Source organism: Rhyacophila brunnea, unplaced genomic scaffold (assembly GCF_057557595.1).
Source record: "Rhyacophila brunnea isolate RB1 unplaced genomic scaffold, BYU_Rbru_1.0 scaffold_10, whole genome shotgun sequence".
Classification (NCBI taxonomy): Eukaryota; Metazoa; Arthropoda; class Insecta; order Trichoptera; family Rhyacophilidae; genus Rhyacophila; species Rhyacophila brunnea.
Window position 1 is genome coordinate 34,343,357 of NW_028232752.1, and position 19,473 is coordinate 34,362,829.

General features: G+C 30.6%; 1 protein-coding gene and 3 non-coding genes across 4 annotated transcripts in view; 3 read left to right on the plus strand and 1 right to left on the minus strand.

Moving 5' to 3' along the window:
- Ance-3 (angiotensin-converting enzyme Ance-3) overlaps nt 1-19,473 on the plus strand; it is a 244,654-nt gene that overhangs the window by 30,785 nt on the left and 194,396 nt on the right. The window contains exons 3-7 of the mRNA XM_085953539.1: nt 2,832-2,990; nt 3,425-3,665; nt 5,118-5,407; nt 8,265-8,434; nt 9,570-9,694. Of these exons, the coding sequence (XP_085809665.1) occupies nt 2,832-2,990; nt 3,425-3,665; nt 5,118-5,407; nt 8,265-8,434; nt 9,570-9,694 (985 nt within the window). The remainder of the gene's footprint in view (nt 1-2,831; nt 2,991-3,424; nt 3,666-5,117; nt 5,408-8,264; nt 8,435-9,569; nt 9,695-19,473) is intronic.
- Nucleotides 1,772-1,843, plus strand: TRNAH-GUG (transfer RNA histidin (anticodon GUG)). Its single transcript has one exon. It is a non-coding gene; the product is annotated as a tRNA-His (tRNA).
- On the plus strand, nt 5,713-5,784 carry TRNAH-GUG (transfer RNA histidin (anticodon GUG)). The gene has a single exon. It is a non-coding gene; the product is annotated as a tRNA-His (tRNA).
- TRNAH-GUG (transfer RNA histidin (anticodon GUG)) lies at nt 6,507-6,578 on the minus strand. The gene has a single exon. It is a non-coding gene; the product is annotated as a tRNA-His (tRNA).

A 19,473-nucleotide genomic window follows, 5' to 3' on the forward strand; every position in this document is an offset into this window, starting at 1 on the left:
TTTGGCTTATAAAATATAATAAAAAATATGAGTAGGTTCTTTCTGAATTAATACATGTACACTGTAAATAATTAATTTTACAATACTGACAATACAATACTACTTTGAAAGATTTGTTTTAAATTTATATACAACGATATTTTATCTCAATTTAAATGTCTTACGTGCTTAATTACTCGTATCATTAATCTTTATGAACATAATTGAAAGTTTAGTAGTATTGAAAATGATCTAACTAGTTTTATACGTAGGCCTTAAATACATACGAATCGAAATATAAAGGAACGAGGCGACGAGTGTAAGAGCAATTAGTATGCAAATTGGAAAAATGATATCCAAAAATGTAACAAACCAATTATTTATTCACCGTTAATGAACTAGATTGTGAAAGAAAATTTCGTCAGTCGTTTAATATGACTGAAAACAAAGACATAATGATAAATAGTAATTGTCGATCATTATAAATTTTAATTGTAGGTTATTTACTAGATTATAAGTATAAATATATATAACGAATATAAAATATGTCATTTTTTGTAGTTTAATAATCCGATATTAAATGAGTTTCCGATATTTATAATTCATTTTAGTATACACCTTTATAATCGCGTAGTGTATTAGATTTACTTCCTCGAAACATATTATATTTTCTTATACGCAGCAGCATTCGGACCTAAGACTTTTTTTTTGTCGCTAGATTAAGAATTTTTGATTAGACGTCTATCATGCAAAACATTCACTACAATTTAGCGCTTTTAGACTCCACAAAAAATTAAATTATCTACATTTTCTTCGAACACCAGAGTTGCTCACGAACTATTAAGCCTTAAAATAACAGACTGGCCTAAGCTATAATTATTATAAACAATCATGAAAATTCGTATCTATAGTATTTTTAATTAAATTGGCTATTACTTACTGACGAAATAATAAATTCTCCTTCAATCTTTGTTCCCGTAAATAAAAAAGAAATGATAATAACTAGACATTTCTCGAGTTTTCTCCTACCTACCTTACTAACTTGATCGTTTTTTATCCTGTTTGTGTATGTCAGTGACAGTAAAGTTGGCAACGCTGATGACCAGTGATCAGAAAGGGATTGTAAAATTACCGTATTGTAAAATAACAATCAAACAATTGCCCGCAATATCGTAATAAACCTGAAACATTGGCACAGTGATGCGACAAGGGTGCCCGCCCTAAATTGCCGACCCCTCACATTTTTTTGAAATGTGGAAATATGACATATTAAGTCAAAGAGCAGAAGTAAATTGATTATTTTATTGTCATCAAAATGTATTTTAAAAAATATGACATTAAATGATATAATGCCTATTCTGAATTATTATAATATAAATAAAGCGTCTTGAATCGATTTATTCTTTGTATCGAATGAAGCAATTCTTAAAGTATTTTCAAACTTTTAGCACCCCCGAGTGTTTCGCACCCCTAACACCACCGTTGGCACCCCCCTTCATTGGCATACATATAATTGAATGTACGCACTTCCGTTACGCCATCGTCTATATTATAATATTTACATGTATCGGCTGTTAAGATGTGATGGCTTATAGAGAGAATAAGTAATGTCACATAAACCTTGTATTGAAATAGCGTCATCGAGAAAGTAGTATCCGACATTTTTGCTCAAACTGATTATTGGAATTTTACCTCGGCGTGTGCTCGCAAGTACAATGTTTTCATATTATAGCCTACGGCAACTGACAATATAAATATTTAGTTCATTTTGCGTTCACCACAATCTCCAGTAGCCGTGATCGTCTAGTGGTTAGGACCCCACGTTGTGGCCGTGGTAACCCAGGTTCGACTCCTGGTCACGGCAGTGAAGGTCACTGTCACGGTGGAGATTATTTTTAATTTTCTAATAAAAACGAAGAAAAAAAGTTATACACTTATTTATGAACTCTTGTGTTCTGACTAGGGGCTGTAATGTCGGGACTCGGGATTAGTATTGCCGATCCCGGGATTTGTTTTTTATTCCGGTACCAAAGTAGGAAATATAATCGAGCTTCAATATTCGGACCATACCTAAATAATATTTCATAAATAAAGAAAAGGTATTTCAAGTTATACACATTTATATTTTTATGAAATCGATGTTTTTTAAAATGACTATAAAAATATTAAAACGATGAATAGGTTAAAAATATCTTAATCAAAACATAATGAACATAATTTTAATAATAAATATGACCAAAAAATATATGTAATAATAAGATGTGGTCCTTTGACAAATTCACATTATATAATATTTTTTACAATAGTAAGTTTATCTTTGACTTAAAATAAAAAATATTTTTTCAGGTACATATTTATTAATTAATAAAGTTTAAATTGTGAATTATCAAAACAATGTCTCAAATTGCAAGCTTCATATTTTTCCTTTAGGTGCTTCTGGTAGATAGAGGTAACGCCTTAATCAAAATTTATCATCTTATCTTAACGTTATTTTAAACACATATCCATTAGGTATAATGGTTTCTGTTTCGAGAAGTATGTACGCGAAGATCTTTATGGTTATGTTTTTAATTTTATTTTACCATAATGTCCATAATATTACATTTACAATCAGGCGTATGAAAGAATATGCTACCGGATTTTTCCTGTTCAAAGATGTTGCCTCGTTGCTTGTAAACAGGACGCAGCGTAACTGGGGATTTATCAAAATTAACGGGATAACTGGAATATTATTATGCCCTGTCTGTGTTCGCACACATATAATATATACATATTAAAATATTAGTTATTTGTTTTTTGATGTTCGGTAATTTTGATGTTTTGACGATTATTACATTAATATTTTATTCCAGTTGGATGCCCAGCAGAGATATTCAGTATTCCAGCGAGGACTCTGGCAACTGGTGTCAGGAGTTAGGAAGGAAAGCCTCACCAATACCGATACCTACAGACAGCTGAAACTAATGTCCATCATTGGTCCTGCAGCTCTTCCACCGGACCAACTTGACAGAGTAAGTAATATGAATTTCTTATTAAACGAATCAATCACAAGTATACCAGACATTTGCCATTTTATTTACCATCTCTTCTGTTTTTTCCTCAAAAAGTCTTTAGGGAAGAACATGATAAATCTTGGAAAAGCTCGTCGTATTTGGTCAGGCCCGAGATAACAATGAAGAGCTAGTTCCTGATTATGCAGACCACATAAAACCCAATTTAAATTCACTCAGTAAAAAAAACAATATAAGGAAAATGGTTTGCGTCAACGTTGGAAAAACCTACCCTGGTTCCAAACCATAATTTCATAGATCGAGAGTAAAAATTTATTTACAAATATTGTAATAAAATTGTGATTTGTTTCATTGCTGGTAGAGCGATAAATTTACAGGTTGTCCTCGTACTAATAATGAATATGTTTATTAATTTAGCCTGTTTTAAATTTCAGTATAATCGTCTGATTAACGACATGTTAGCAGTATACAATGGTGCTGAGATTTGTGCCTACAATGAACCGTTCAGATGCGGTCTTAGACTACAGCCTGACTTGACTCTCTTGATGGCTAGATCCAGGGATTGGGATGAGCTCTCTCACGCTTGGACAGAATGGAGAAGAAACACTGGTCTCAAATTTAGAGACCTCTATGAACAGCTTGTTGATTTGACCAACCAGGCTGCCAATCTCAACAGTGAGAAATAATAATACTACTATAATTTATATTATTGCTTTTCAGTTGTATTACAAATATTATGCTTTCATTGTCTGATACAAAGAGTTTATAATTCTTATAAAAAGAAAATAACAAAAATACTAAAATAAAAACATCTACTCGAATGCATGCTGGCTACTGCCATCTGTATTTTATATTATCCAAGAGTGTTTTTTTTTAAAATAATATTTTAGTCGTTTCATCGTAATTTCATAGATGGCAGGTGCATATTATTGGATATGAAATCGATTTTTTCAGTTTAAATCAGTGGTCTCCAACCGTTATGTTACTACGCCTCCCTTTAAAAAAAATCGAGTCTTGGCGCCTCCCCCCTTTATTTCATTAAATAATACAGACACTTTTTTAACACACAAGTTTTTACTACTTACTTATATCAAATTCATTTTTTAATTAATTTTTTTTTCATGCGACGAATGAGCTTGTTTATTACCACAATCAATTTTAAAAGAAGTCAACCAAATTCATCATCGTTCATTGACAAAAATTAATGGATTCTATCATGAGCTCCACATAGTGAATAGGGCCCACAGGCCAGGATCTTTCACCCATATATTAAAAATATTTAATAGCCCTGAAACAAAGCAGCGCCGCAGGCGACTTTTTTTACTATTAATAAAATTATATGAAAAATGCATTAGCAAACTAACCAAGAACTCAGGAAATAGATTTTTTTTTGCTTCAATATATCTGGCGTAGAAATCATTTAAATATGGAGACATGTATTATTGTTATATTATATTAAAGAAATCACGTCAAAAACAATTTTAAAAAAAATATCACACCCTGCCTACACGCTTCAGTTGACACTTTAGCTACGAGTGACATTTAAATTTGAGGTTATTGTTTTCATGCAACCAGCGGTCGTTTTGTGCATTACCGAAACAGAGCGTTTGCAAAAGCGCCATTTTTAAATTTCTCCGCTCCAAATATTTTTTTAATAGGATTTAAATATATTTATTATATATTAAAATAAACATTCATGCACTGAATTTTTACTGTTACGTTAAGATATGAACTTTTATTTATTTGTAGATATTATGGTACAAAAAATAATTTATTCAAAAATTTTGGCGCCTCCCCTGGCAATAGATCGCGCCTCCCCTGGGAGGCGCGCCTCCCAGGTTGGAAACCGCTGGTTTAAATGAAAGGAAAAAAGCTTCCGATTATGAAAGCTTATGTACATAATATCGAATTTACAATAAAATAGGAAATACGATTAATATGTAAAAGTTTATACATTTCTTTTATTTTTTCAATAAAAAGAAAACATAATTAATGTAGTTTTGAAAAAGATAAGTAGGTATAAAGATTTAGTATAATAAATTACTTTTACTTCGATTGTGACACAATAATAATATGTTTGTGTGAATCTACAGAAAAGTTACTAAATATTTTAAATACATATTTCAGACTTCACTGATGCTGCCGAGTATTGGACATTCCCTTACGAATCACCCAGGTTCCGCCTAGAGGTGGATGAAGTCTGGGAACAAGTCAGACCACTGTACGAAGAACTTCACGCGTATGTCAGGAGGAAGCTGCGTGACCTCCATGGACCCGAGAGGATTAGCAGATCAGCGCCACTCCCAGCTCATATACTCGGAAACATGTGGGGACAGTCCTGGACCAATATCCTCGATGTCACCATTCCTTATCCCGGAAAGAACTTTTTAGATGTGACACCAGAAATGATTCAACAGGTAATTATTTAGTACGAGCGAGAGTATATCTTCACATAAAGACTAATGTAATTTGCAATAGAAAACAGCAGATGTATTCTGGAATGCCAGTACAAATTTGAAAAGAGTCTAACGTTTGACAGACGGGGCCGGACAGGAATGGAAAATCAAGCTCTGAATTAAAATACAAACGTGGAAACTTAATAATGAATTGGAATTTTATCTTGGTCAGTACTCTATAGTTCAGAGTTTTGATATAGCTATTGGTTACGGCCACTGATTATATAAATATTTAATTATTTTTCTATTCACCACAATCTCCAGTAGCCGTGATCGTCTAGTGGTTAGGACCCCACGTTGTGGCCGTGGTAACCCAGGTTCGACTCCTGGTCACGGCAGTGAAAATCACTGTCACGGTGGAGATTCTTTTGAATTTTCCAATTGAAAATTGAGGGAAAATATATTACAGTAAATATAATAATGTCTAACGTTAAATATTGCATTAAAATTCGAATAAATTCGTTGAGCTTTTCTTAGAATTAGAATCGCAAAAAAAACTATAACACTTTTTTGCACCGATATATTTTCATACATAATAATATACCGAATGTTTATCAAAATCTTTGCCTCATGCAGGATTCGGCAAATTGTGATTCATAAGATGCACGCATATCAACAGGAATTTTAAATGAATAAATAAACTGCCATATTTTTAATTAATACAGATTAAAGCAGATGCTGATATAATATTTATTACGATATTAGAATTATGTTTTCGGCTAAGTTATAGACATCGTAGCATTGTAGCAAAAGAGCTTATTCATCGTAAATTTAAAGAAAATTAGGAAGGAAAGCTAAAAAACTAGTCTACTATTTAGATTCTGGTAGAAAGTATAAAGGGGTTTTCTATGATTTTTCAAAAAATATAAATCGTTGTGCAACTCATATTTTTTGACTCTACCATGTCAAACGTTTATATTATTCTGTACTCAAGATTTTAAAATAATAATAACATAACAAAAGATTAAAAAAATATCGTATTACATTCATATCTCTAGATTTAAAGTTTTTTATTCAAAAACTTTTCAAAAAGAGTCTCCACCGTGACAGTGATTTTCACTGCCGTGACCAGGAGTCGAACCTGGGTTACCACGGCCACAACGTGGGGTCCTAACCACTAGACGATCACGGCTACTGGAGACTGTGGTGAACGGCAAAATGGAATCGATAACATTGTTAAATGTAGAGCAATAATCAAGGTGTGAAGTTCACAATTATTCGAAGTACACGGTGACTACAAAATAAATAGTAAATTTTAAAAAATCACCTCAGCTATTAGGCAAAGAAACGGCTTAGCTCCCCCATCTACTGAATGGGTCGTGTCAGTTTTATGGTACTATACATACATATAGTTTAATGGGATCTGAAGAAAAAAGCGGAGAATGATGTTGACGAAGTCTTCCATAGTCGATTCAAAGACAAATATACTTATGTATTTGAAAGTAAAATCGTCATAATTGGTGACCGACATGATTTGACTATTCCCTTTCTTTTGATGATTCAAAAAATAGAGAAGCTAACGTAATTAATTCACAATAAATTATTTTGAAGAAAACCGGTAGCAGATTAGAAACTGATAGACGACTGTGCAGATAACCTCTAAATTTTATTAAAAAAGAATTATTACACATCGTTTTTGCGCTGTTAAAACCTTCGATGTGATAGACTTGAATTTTTACAGGATAAAGAAAAACTGCTTCATAAGCACAAACCTATGAATATGAATAATTATGCCTATGAATAATTTGATTTTTCTAAATAACATAATGTTGAAGGGATCGTTAGAGTGTTTATAATAGCTCTGATGTGATAACTATATACATTGGAAGTAATATTATGGTCTGTTTAAAATGAGAGATGTTGAACCGAAGAATTCTGTAATTAAATTATATTTTAATTTTCATGATACGTAGAACACTCAGGGTTTTATTAGACTATGCGATATACTTTATATAGATTGACAGAGGATATAAAAAATGAGAAAAACGTCACATCAGAGGTTTTAACAGCTCAACAATAAAATCCACGTTGTTATATTAATTAAACACTGCGTATCGACAACGTAACGTCACGGTGTAATTAAACCCCGACTATATTATTTATACTATTTTTCCATTTGTTGATACTTAGGGTCTGTGTATGTGAGTATGTCATTGTGTAGTGGCCCTTGTAGTCCAATGTATAAGGCACTGAATTCATCCAGGGGTCGGAGATTTGATTTCCGGTGAGGTCACAGTGTGTTGATGTGATTTTCTCAAAGCCTGTATGTTTGTGTTTGATTCACTTATATTACTAATTACACTACTGTTTCACTACACTACCATAACAGTGCATAATGGCCTGTTGTAGTGCTTAAAAAACAATACTCTATCAATTTTTATCCATTGCATTGGTAGTACTATTCGGAATTGAAAAAAAATAAATCGTATTATTATGCTAAATACTGTAGTGGAAACGGTCGTTTATCAATTATTACTTACGAAATATTGTGCATTAATTATTTTTACTAATAATTTCGTTTTTTTGTATTATGCATAATATCATAATAATAAGTGATCAAAACACCTTGTAGTTGCTGAGATAAACAAAAAACGAAAGTAGTTGACTCGTGAACGGTATCAGTTCAATGTTATCGCTAAGCGGTTAATTTTGACCAAAATATATTTTGTATTATTTTGTTCCACTATCAATGTCCTGTATGAATAAACACATTTTTTTTTTTAAATATTATTTATTTTTATAATAATAATACGAATAGGTAGGTATGTCATTGTTTAATCCATTGTTTTTTAAATGTTGAAAATATTTTGTGTTACAGGGCTACACTCCGGCAACCGTCTTCCAAATAGCAGAAGAGTTTTACGTCTCTCTTAATATGTCTGCACTTCCACCGGCGTTCTGGGCAGGATCTGTTTTGGAAAGACCACCAGATCGTGATATACATTGCCAACCCTCAGCTTGGGACTTTTGTAATCGTCAGGACTATAGGTGAATAGTTCAGCAATCAAAAATATTTTCAGACATCCAGTCGTAGAATGTGTGACATAAATATTATAACAAACATTTAAATAATAAAATTATGTACTTATTTGACAGTTAGTTTATTTGATATTTGAAGGGTTTATCTAAATTGTTTAATATTGCCTTCGTATCATCTAAAAATAACAGGCAATACCTTCATATGATTTTTCTTAATAAATAGTTTAACTTTGTCGTTAAATAATAACTAGGTACATACTTAAAGATGTCTTGTATCCACATTTAATCATGTTTGTCCATTTATTATTAACTATACACATTAATAAGTATTTTTAATAAATAAAAAGAAAGAATGGATGTGAAGCGTGCTTACACATAATATTAAATTTCGGATTCTATGAATCCGCACTTCTTTAAAAAACACACGTTTTCTAACTACAAAATAATAACAATATATTTTCATATTTGCTGTTCTACCCATATATTCCCAGCAACTGAACAGCCATAATTAAAAAATTAGGTACTTATGTTGAGTTGTGTACCTATAACATTTGATAATTTATCGTTCATCATCTCAAAATCATCACACATATTATAACCACAGTAACAACAAAATCTTTTGCGCCCTCTTTACATGGTTTCGAAATAGTTGTTCTTGTTGGATATTATGACTCAATGAATTTGTAAATCAGCGAAAGCGTAGTTTCTAAGTTTTTTAGATGTTGAATACAGCAAAAAGAAAGAAAGGCAAATTTGTGGTGGATAAAAACTACTAAGTATGCTTATTTCCTTCATTTGTGGATATTTGATTCCCAGATTCCTTTAGTTTAAATAAAATACAAAATAATTTTTGAAATCCTTAGTTGAAAATGTGCTAACGGATGAAGTTGGTATATATTTAAAAAAAAATATGAATAAAGTAAAAAACAAAAACCATGTTAATTATTTAATTACTTTGTTTTATGCCTTAACAGTATTATCAACTATTAACCTATTTACAGTAAAGAAAATGAATTATAGTAAAATATTTTCATAGATTTATGAACCAAAATGGTTATAGATTTTAAAAGCTATATACCTTCAGTGGGTATACATAATTTATCTGATTGGTGGAAAATCCTAATAATCTTTGTTACTATTGCAGGATAAAAATGTGCACTCAAGTAAACATGAAGGACCTGGTGACTGCCCATCATGAGCTCGCCCATATTCACTACTTTCTTCAGTACAGGAATCTTCCCAAAGTCTTCAGAGATGGAGCTAACCCAGGTTAGTAATGATTGTAATGTATTATTTTCCTGTTTCATTATTAGAATTCACAATGAAGTACTGGAATCATTGACTAACTGGTTAAAGCAACGTTTAAAAAGTAAAATACATATGGTCTGGACATATGCAAGTTCATTATTTTGTAAATAGATGGATGTGGTGAAAAAATAAAGTTTCACTATGTACCTATATAGTTATAACAGGGGATATTATATATTATTTGCGTTTTGTTCTATTTGATTAGTGTCTTGCGTTAGATATTACTACATGTAATATGTACTATGTATACGATTTTCGTTAATCAGGGGGTCTCCATCAGTGTTGTGAACTGTCATTGATAAAAAAATGCCAGATAGGGTAAGAAAATAAGACAGAAATCTCATGATTATTAACCATTTTTCTCAAGAACAAAGATCGAAGAAGAATTTTTATTTAACAACGAATAATAACGCAGGTAAATAAAAATGAATCTAACATTCATAAAATATACGGTACAAAAGACCAGTATGTTGATTTGTTATGCAAATCTGGTATTATATTCTGGCATTAGGTATAATGAGAAGTTTTAAGCTGTTTGAGGTATCGAAAAATGCTAAATTTAAGGCCATACATCAAATGCAATATTTCCATGCTAGATTCCTATTCAAAAATGCTAGATCTGGCAAAAACTTTAAATTTGCAACGCTGGTTTCCATAAGTACAACCAGCGACAAAATCGAATGTAATTGGCAGAAATAAGACTCGAGCTTTTATAAAATTTAGAACTTTAAGCTCTCTAAAATATTAAATACGAAAGTTTAAAATTTTAGTTAGAATAGCATTGTGTTACTTTTACTTACATGTATCGCTAACCACTATCTTAAGAAAAATAATATTAAGACATCAATAATTTACGTATTAGTTGATTGAATTTTAATAAAATAATTGAAAGTAACAGTTAAAGTGATTAAAATGTGGCAATGTTTATTAGCTTATTTTGATTGCTTAGCTGCTGAGCACTACTAATGCAATCGTTGCCTTCAATAACAATTATTATGTAATTTCACTATCCATTAGGCAGCTGTTTATGTTTTACATATAACAGGTAAGTTACTTCCTTGAAATCAATGTACCATATACCTACATGGAATGATTTATTTAAAAAATGGGCCGCGATCTTTAGTAAAATACGAATTTTATAACTATTTTTTAAATTGGAGTGTCTGTCTATCTGTCCATTCATTTGGTTATAACATAACTAAACAACTACTAAACCAAGATTAATGAAACATGTACAGCACAGGTACTCCATTTTTACTACCAGCATAATTTTTAGTAGACTTTCATGTCGATTCTTGATGTCTAATATAGAGAACGAAAAAGTAAAAACCATATTTTTGTGTTAATACGAATCAGTTTATTTTTATTCATTATGTATATTTTGTTATTTCACGTGGACAAAGTCATAAGCGGTCGCTAGTTAATTACAGAATTATTAATTAAAAAACGCAATTTTATAGTACTAATTTCATTTTTTTTATTAAATATTAAACTATTTCGTTTTGTTGACAAGTTGACTAGTAGTAAAAAAAGATAATATACATAATTCAAAAAGGAAGTTTATTATCTTTGATCATTATTAATTGTGAATGGTTTTCGAATCCAAAGCTGCTAAGGTAACAGCTGGCATGGAATATTTATACAATTCCATCTTATAAACATACCATATAAGCGTGAAGTTCGATAGTTTTGACGGAAAATATGACGTCGTTAGAGCGACGGCGAGCGATAGAAAACGCGACAGAATTGTCAATTTATGGCTACGGCCGTATGTTGTAGCTTAACCACTGGGGAATGCCAAAAGAATTGGCGTATTTCAAAAAAGACACTACGTTATTCTTAGGTCAATAATTATTATAAAACAATCATTATTCGTAGGTCAATAATTATTATAAAACAATCATTATTCGTAGGATGTTTATCACACTTGAATGGTCAAAGACATAGCTTATAATTAGTATCTTTAGAATTATCTTCAAATGTGTTAATTTTACCCATTTTTTGAATAATAAAATGCCTAATTCTTGTCAAATTTGGGATCACAGAGATTATCAATATAATTTTTTATCGTAAATATTTTACTATAATAATGTCGATAAGAATTATACTGATAGTTTTATAAATGCGTTTAAAAATTAATGAATGTAAAAAATCTTAACACCACTGCACATTTATGTACTGAAATATGACTATATTCTAAAGCATTAGAGCGAGAGGTTTAAAAGAATACTATTTTATGTAATAAAAATACATGCGTCATCAAATGCTTAAAATAAATATAAAGGATAATAAAGCTTCAAAATTATATACATATATTATCTACAACGTTTAAGGTATGTCCAGGATCATGCTTTGAAAATAGAAAAAAGCTCCATTTTGACCCACGCTGAGCACGTCCGCCCTTAAGATCTGACATAAATAGTGTAGAAGAGTACACGCTGATAACTTAAATACCAAATATAATATTTTTTTTGTATTATGTTGATATTGTAACCAATAACTATTATATTAAACTTAATTCTAAAAAAAATAACTAAACAAAGAATTAAAGAAAATTATTATACTATAAGCTTGTGTTATTTCTTAATAATTAATGTATGTGATGTGATAGTACCAACTTTCAGTTAAAACCGAAATGACCGTTATAATATGACATCAAGTTGACAACCTCTTGAAACGGATACACATCTGATCCGTCACATACATGATTCATACGCTCACAAGTCTTCTGTACAAAGTGAGACTACCGATATTTCAAAATAGAGTACCTACTGCGGACATAATAAACTTTCTTTGCCAGTGTTATCAACAATAGTAATACGTATTGCTTACTTACCTACGACAATTAGTTTTAGATGAATTACATAAGATTCACTTTAATAATATATTATGTGATTCCTATAATTAAAATATAAAATAGTAGGTATGCAAATATGCCAGTTCTTCACAATTTCTTTGACCACACTAGTAGAGGTTATGAAAGCTTTATTTAACATTAGTTGCATATTAGGAGTTGTTAATTGATTGATATACAAGTATAACATCGTCTTCAGTACTTATCCACCAATTTAGTTCTTGTCTGAATTGGCAATATTATTAACAAATTTTAACAAAAAAAATGTTTTTAGTAATTTACACATAATATATAGATATGCTTATATGCAGCATTGAACGATCAATAGCTTTTCACTAATTTCCTGCGCATACACTTAAAGTTCAGTATTACTGTGTTTTAAAGTTGAATTTTCCTCAACCGTATCTACTACTCACTGGACAGTGTTACAATGCTCAAAATAAGGATGTCATATTTGACAATGTCGTTTTTAGAAATTATGATTATCATTATATCACATTATAAATATATGTTTTAATTTTGATTTAATTTATTTGGAAATATCTATTGTACCTATTCGTCGCTATAAATAGGATTGGTTTGCCGAATATCCGTTTTTGTCGAAATCGACCTTTTAATGCAGAATATTTTTTTGTATCTTAATGAACCAGAACCATCCTTTTATTTAAATTACTTAATAATGGTAATGAATACATCATTCATATGGTGTAAAAACAACAATTTAAATATCTCCATGTATTTAAATATAGGATTGTGAAATTTGTTTTTCGTCTCCTGAACATTTGGTCTATTCGGCAAAAGCAATCCTACAGCGACGTATTTTCACCTCCCCAAAAGTGTCATACTTTTAATGCCGTGTCCACACTAGCAACATGTTGCTGGCAACCTCATTAAATTTCACGATAATTATCAAAATTTGTTTAACCAAAAATTATTTAGAACCTTAAACAGGTTGTAATCATTATTAATCTCAGTAATATGAGCAGGGTTAAATACGAGACGGATCAATTTATAACACTTAAGTACAATTTTATAGTCACTCTTTGACAACTTTTACATCCAAAATGTTGCATAGTGTCGTTTCCACACTTAATATATGTAAATGCATGCCTTTTCCCTTATCTTAGTATATTTTATATTTAAATTATAGTACCTATATCATTGTCAGTTATACAATTCAATCTTAAAGCAATCATAAAATAATTACAATCATTTTTAATTATCTGCCTTTAGCAATCCGTGTCAAACAAAAAAATCCTTAAAATAACAAAAAAATATCCTGCACATAAATCTTGCCGTTTCCTTCAACCATCCGATGTGTTTTGATCAATTCGAAGACTACCAACACAACAGACGATGTCCTCAGACAGCCAAATAAGCGAGAGGGAGTACCAAAAGCCCTTGCCCCTTTCCATCGGAAGTGACACTATCGATTTAATGAATAAAGATTTAAATTACTTCTGAGACTCTAAATTCTTAGTCCGTCCTCATAACATTGCGTTAAGGTTTTATAATTATTTTTAATATGACATACCAATTATAATAAGCAATAACTTTCTTTTCATCACGTAGGTACTAATATAAGATAATATGTGATAATAACTACAAAGTTAGTTAAATACAATTCCTTTGATATGATAAAGATGCATGTAGGTACTTAAATTTTATTGTATTATTTCACAAGAAAAAAAATACAATTCCATTTGGTACCAAGAAAAATTTTATATACGTATTTAAAAAATCATTTTCGTAATTATTCTCTATGTAGAAACATTGTTAATCAAATCATTATTCTGCGTGCAATATCGATAAAAATAAACCAATGAAATGTGTCTGATTGTAAAATAATAATAATGTTTTATAGTTTTGCAATAAGAATATTAAAAAATGTATATTTGTAATTTTATAATTGACTTTATCGAATTTAAAATTTCATAGCACAAGTAATTAAATAATGCGAGTTTGCTTTCTTCTATAATAATTATAGGAATATTATAGTAGTGTTATTTTTATGAATGTAGAATGTGTTGGATAAAATTTTAATGAGTGCAAAAATTACATCACTGCATGACTCGTAGATTATATGATTGATTTAATAATAAATTACTATTGGCAAATTGCTGATGAGCAAATGATTCCTAAATAATCAATACTTATTAGTCATTATTAATAGTTGCATCGATAATCGTTTTGATACCACAAAAAGTTTGCTATCCCACGGATAAGCGTGATCAATTTACCTCACTATTCCCATGTCGAGTTGATATCTTACGCAAATATGCCAGTTGGGTATAAATAATATTATGTACATTCCAACAACCCGTTGTATGTTAGACGCATTTATTCGTCCAGAACAAACGCTATAGAGACACTCATCCTTTATTATTACATTTACACTTACATTGACGTGAACGTCATCGTCATTTACGATAATCTGTCTAGTTTATTGATCAAAATTATTTTTAATTTAAAAGAAAAAATCAGAGAAACTATGAAAATGGAAACAATTGATTATTAACAATTATTAACACATTAAATCCTGGGTGCGCCACTGATACCTACACACTTTAATGTGTTGGATTATAATATTTACTACTCTCTATCTATCTCGGGTGCATTTTAAATTAACTTGGGCTTGCTGCCAAAAGTTGGCAAGTCGATAATTTAGGTATTTAAAGTTAATAACGGATTTAATCTGTAATTATTCTGTACATAATTTATGTGTCCATATATATATAATATATATGCTAGAAGAAATCAATGTCCCGATTTATATAGAACATGCACATAAAGCACAAAGCAATTAAGATTATGCCTCATTTTATAGGACATGTCAAACTTAAAGTTGCAATTATTACTCCATTACATGATTTCGAGACTTACCAAGTTTTGGTAGCAATCCTACGAAATTTTTCATCGGAAACGTTATTTATAAATTTAATATGTTTACAGACTTAATGAATTACAAGAATCTATATTAGTTATTCGAATAAAAAGTCTGAGTTAATTCAGTCAGATCTAGCACTTACTTATAGCACGCCTAAAGACCCGATATTAATAAAGAAATATTTTATCAACGTGCACTATTCGTGACACTTGCAAGTTAGCAAATTCTTATAATATTTACAAATCAAGTTCGGCGTTAAATAATCGCTTAATGAAATAATTACAGTGCGAGAAACTAATGCAGTCTATAAATAGTATGAAAATATTAGTCCGTAAAGTAACGGCTAGACGCTCATGCTTTACCACAAGCTTACCTGCGCAAATCGGTTTGTATCGGGAAGCCCGTGTGTATGGATGGGAAAACTGTAGCTCGCGCAAACCGAAAAACGCTGTAAAAGTGTTCCGCATTTTTTGCATAAACTATACCACGCAGGCAAGTCGCTTTGCATGACAGCAATGAGCGCTGGAATGCGTACAAATACGAAATATTCCATTTTTTATGCAACAATATTAGTATTAAAAATTAACTGAAAACTTAAAAAAGAAAAAAAATATAGATTATAATATGATACTAATTAATGATTAATCAAACTGTGCATCATTATTGCTGTCTTTTGATTTATTTATTTATCTCTCTAGGAGGCAGTATTTTTTATTGGTATCCAAACGATTTTAAATGTATGCCTTTTTTTGGTGCGTAACGAAGGCCCATGTTACACGGTATGAATGTTTTTTTGTTTAATAATAGATGCTTCATTGTATTCTATTATATTTGAGAATTATATCAATGGTCGTTTGTAATAATTAAATATGCCTAAGAACCGTAGCGGTTATGCAACTTGTACGAGGTATCTACTTGTTTATAATCTTGCAGTCCACAGATTGCTAGTCTCGACTCACTTCTCTGTACGCAATAGAAATCGGTTCATATTATTACATATTACAGTTACTGTGATAAGCGTCTGTATTACACGGAAATATTGTACTATCTTCCATTATATTACTATCACTCAGAGAAAACAAAAATTGAGTAACATTCTGGTGTGGCTGTAAAAAGGAACAATTCTCGAGAGCGGAGAAATATGGGATATAGGTACCTACTTAAAAAATATTACGTTTGTACTTTAATATGCAATATATTTGTCAGGTAATCGAAAGACGCATTCAATTTTAATAATATTTGAATACCTTCACGATAGTTTGCATTTCTCGCGTTTTATGGCTTTACCGTCATTAAGTCATAAGCCAAAACTGGCTTTTAATTTTTGGTCTATGACGACTTGCTTTTGCATTCCAATCTTATTTATCTGTTGTATATGTGCTTACGTAGTAGAACTCCATTATAATGGTATTTAAACATTTTTTTAGCTGATTCTACGATATATGAGTTATTTGTGTGTCTGGCTTTAAACCCATCTTATTTATTTGTTTATACCTCCCCATATTGTGTATTTCTTGTATTTGTTATTGTACTTTCTCTCAAGTAGTTTCATATAATCGATCCTAAACTAATTATTTTTTTAAAAAAACAGAGAGATTTATGTTGTGTATTTTATCAAACCAGGGGTTAGGAACCTTTTCTTCCTGGAATGCTATATTAAGTAAGACGTAACTTAATGAGCGCACATTACAGAAATTTCAAATAGATGCAGATTATTTTACTAACTATTACTAGCTTCTATAAAACGGATCTTTAAATCCATTCAAAAGGACGCACTTAATACTTTGGACGCGGAAGACGCACACGACGCGTAATGACCAGGCGGCCGATCGATGTAATTAACGTGCATTTTAAATGAGGCAATTAAAATCTCATTATCTATTCAGCAGCGAATGCGTTAACGGCTTATAACGATGAATGCACTCTTATGATCATAGGTTCGCTTCTGTGTTAAATCATCGTTCTTTGGGCACAATAGTTTTTCTGGTAGTTTTTGGTTGGGTCTAGGACGATTTGGCACCGGACAACTGGACGCCACGGAATTCGAAAATAAATAGACGTTAAGTACTTATAGGTACTTTAAAAAAATATTCAATATTATTTAAATGATTATATTATGATTTAATAGTTGGTGAGAATGTAAATATGCAGACGTAAACAATGATTTAATCGTGCATATGTTTAAGTTCCAACGAAAAAAGAGTTTTTTATTTTATATAAAGCCTTAGGCATGGTGATTCTTAATCCGCGATAAAGAATACATTATATTAAGAGTAAAATGAATTCAAACTACTAAGTAGTAGATAGAAACTGATTAAAATACCTCGTCTACGTTCTGTATACGTGTCTATGACAGTGCGGCGTCCAATTGTCCAGAAGCCAGTCGTCCCATTCCATTTTCGGTTATCTATCTATTATTATTATGACTTCAGTATCTCGTAGCGTAATAATTTAAACGATTGATATATACATAAAAACTACCCCCTTCAAAATGAATATCTTCTAAAGATCAAGGGAACGTATTGGTGGTAGTAGTACACGTCATAGTATTCGTTCAATATCAGTTAAAAAAATAAAATAATGATGCAACTTTCCCATCGTTGCGATATATGTAGTAATGTTGTATATTATTAATAAAATGTTGTAGGACTTTAATTTATTTGATAAACCTATTTACGGTACCATTTTGACAAATCTCACTACATTTTCATTTTATTCGACAGTGTAATACTACCTTCCCGGATTACCAATACCACCGTGTCTTATACCAACATTGCAGTCACACATACATACACGCAGCCATCTCACGAGTACTTATTAAGTGAAAGTGCATTACAAAATTACATTACTTACTACTTCGACACACTAACACTATTAAACATAAATGAATATTATCAAACATCTGTACCTTTATCAATGTATTGCATCTATCATTAGCATAATGCTCGCGTTTTAAGATACTATAGAGAATAGATTACAAAGTAATAATATTCACTTGATAAAGCTCACTATGCGATCGAAACACATGTAGTAAAATAATGTTTATATGGTGTGAATGATAAACGATATATTATACATTTTAGAAACAATCTTGAATTACCGTCAAGTATTTGTTGAATAACTTGAAAAAATACAAAGCAAAATATTCAAAATGCTTAGTAGGTACAATGATTATAAGAAATTGTAAAAAATCAGAAAAAAATATGTAAGGTCAGTATTTACTCTACAATATTCTAAGATGGCTCAGTTCCATGCTACAACTAGGAATTAGTAGTTTTGAAAAATGGCTGATCAAAGTTTTAACTCACCTACATTGACTTGTTGAAAAGTGACAAAAACATCGGCCCTACGAGGACAACTAGTATTTTATACTAGTAACAACAGTACAACTAGTACAACAGAATAAGGAACTGTAGAGGAGCGATATATAAAATATATAATGGCCAACATAACTTAAAACTTGAAATTTTTGACTTATCGTACTATGGAACTTGGCAATCATACAGGCAACATATATTTATATATATATATATATAAAATGTATTACAGCTTTTAAAAATATTATTACGTTTACTTGATTTTAATATTTTAGATTTGTTAGTACGTTCTTTTTTACTTTTCATTAGCTCTGTCAAATATGAAATATAAAAATCTTATATTTTGTTGGTATCATTTACATAAAACCGTTGTATATCAGCCTTTCCGACAGCATCCAGATTGGTAGAATACTTTTTTATTGTTTCCATGAATCACAAATAATCTAAAACATTTCTCAAACAATTAAAGCGGAAGAAAATTATTTCTCATACAAGTATGAAGTTGTATTATCAAACAATAGCGACAGGGAACTGTGGAGCATTTTAGCGGGGTTGAGCTATGCTTTTAAATAATTTAATAATAGTTTATTTTGGATGAACAGTAGACTATGTTTATAATACCCGCATGTATTTTATTTGTATCATTGAATGACACTTTCGACTGAGATATTATGAATAATAA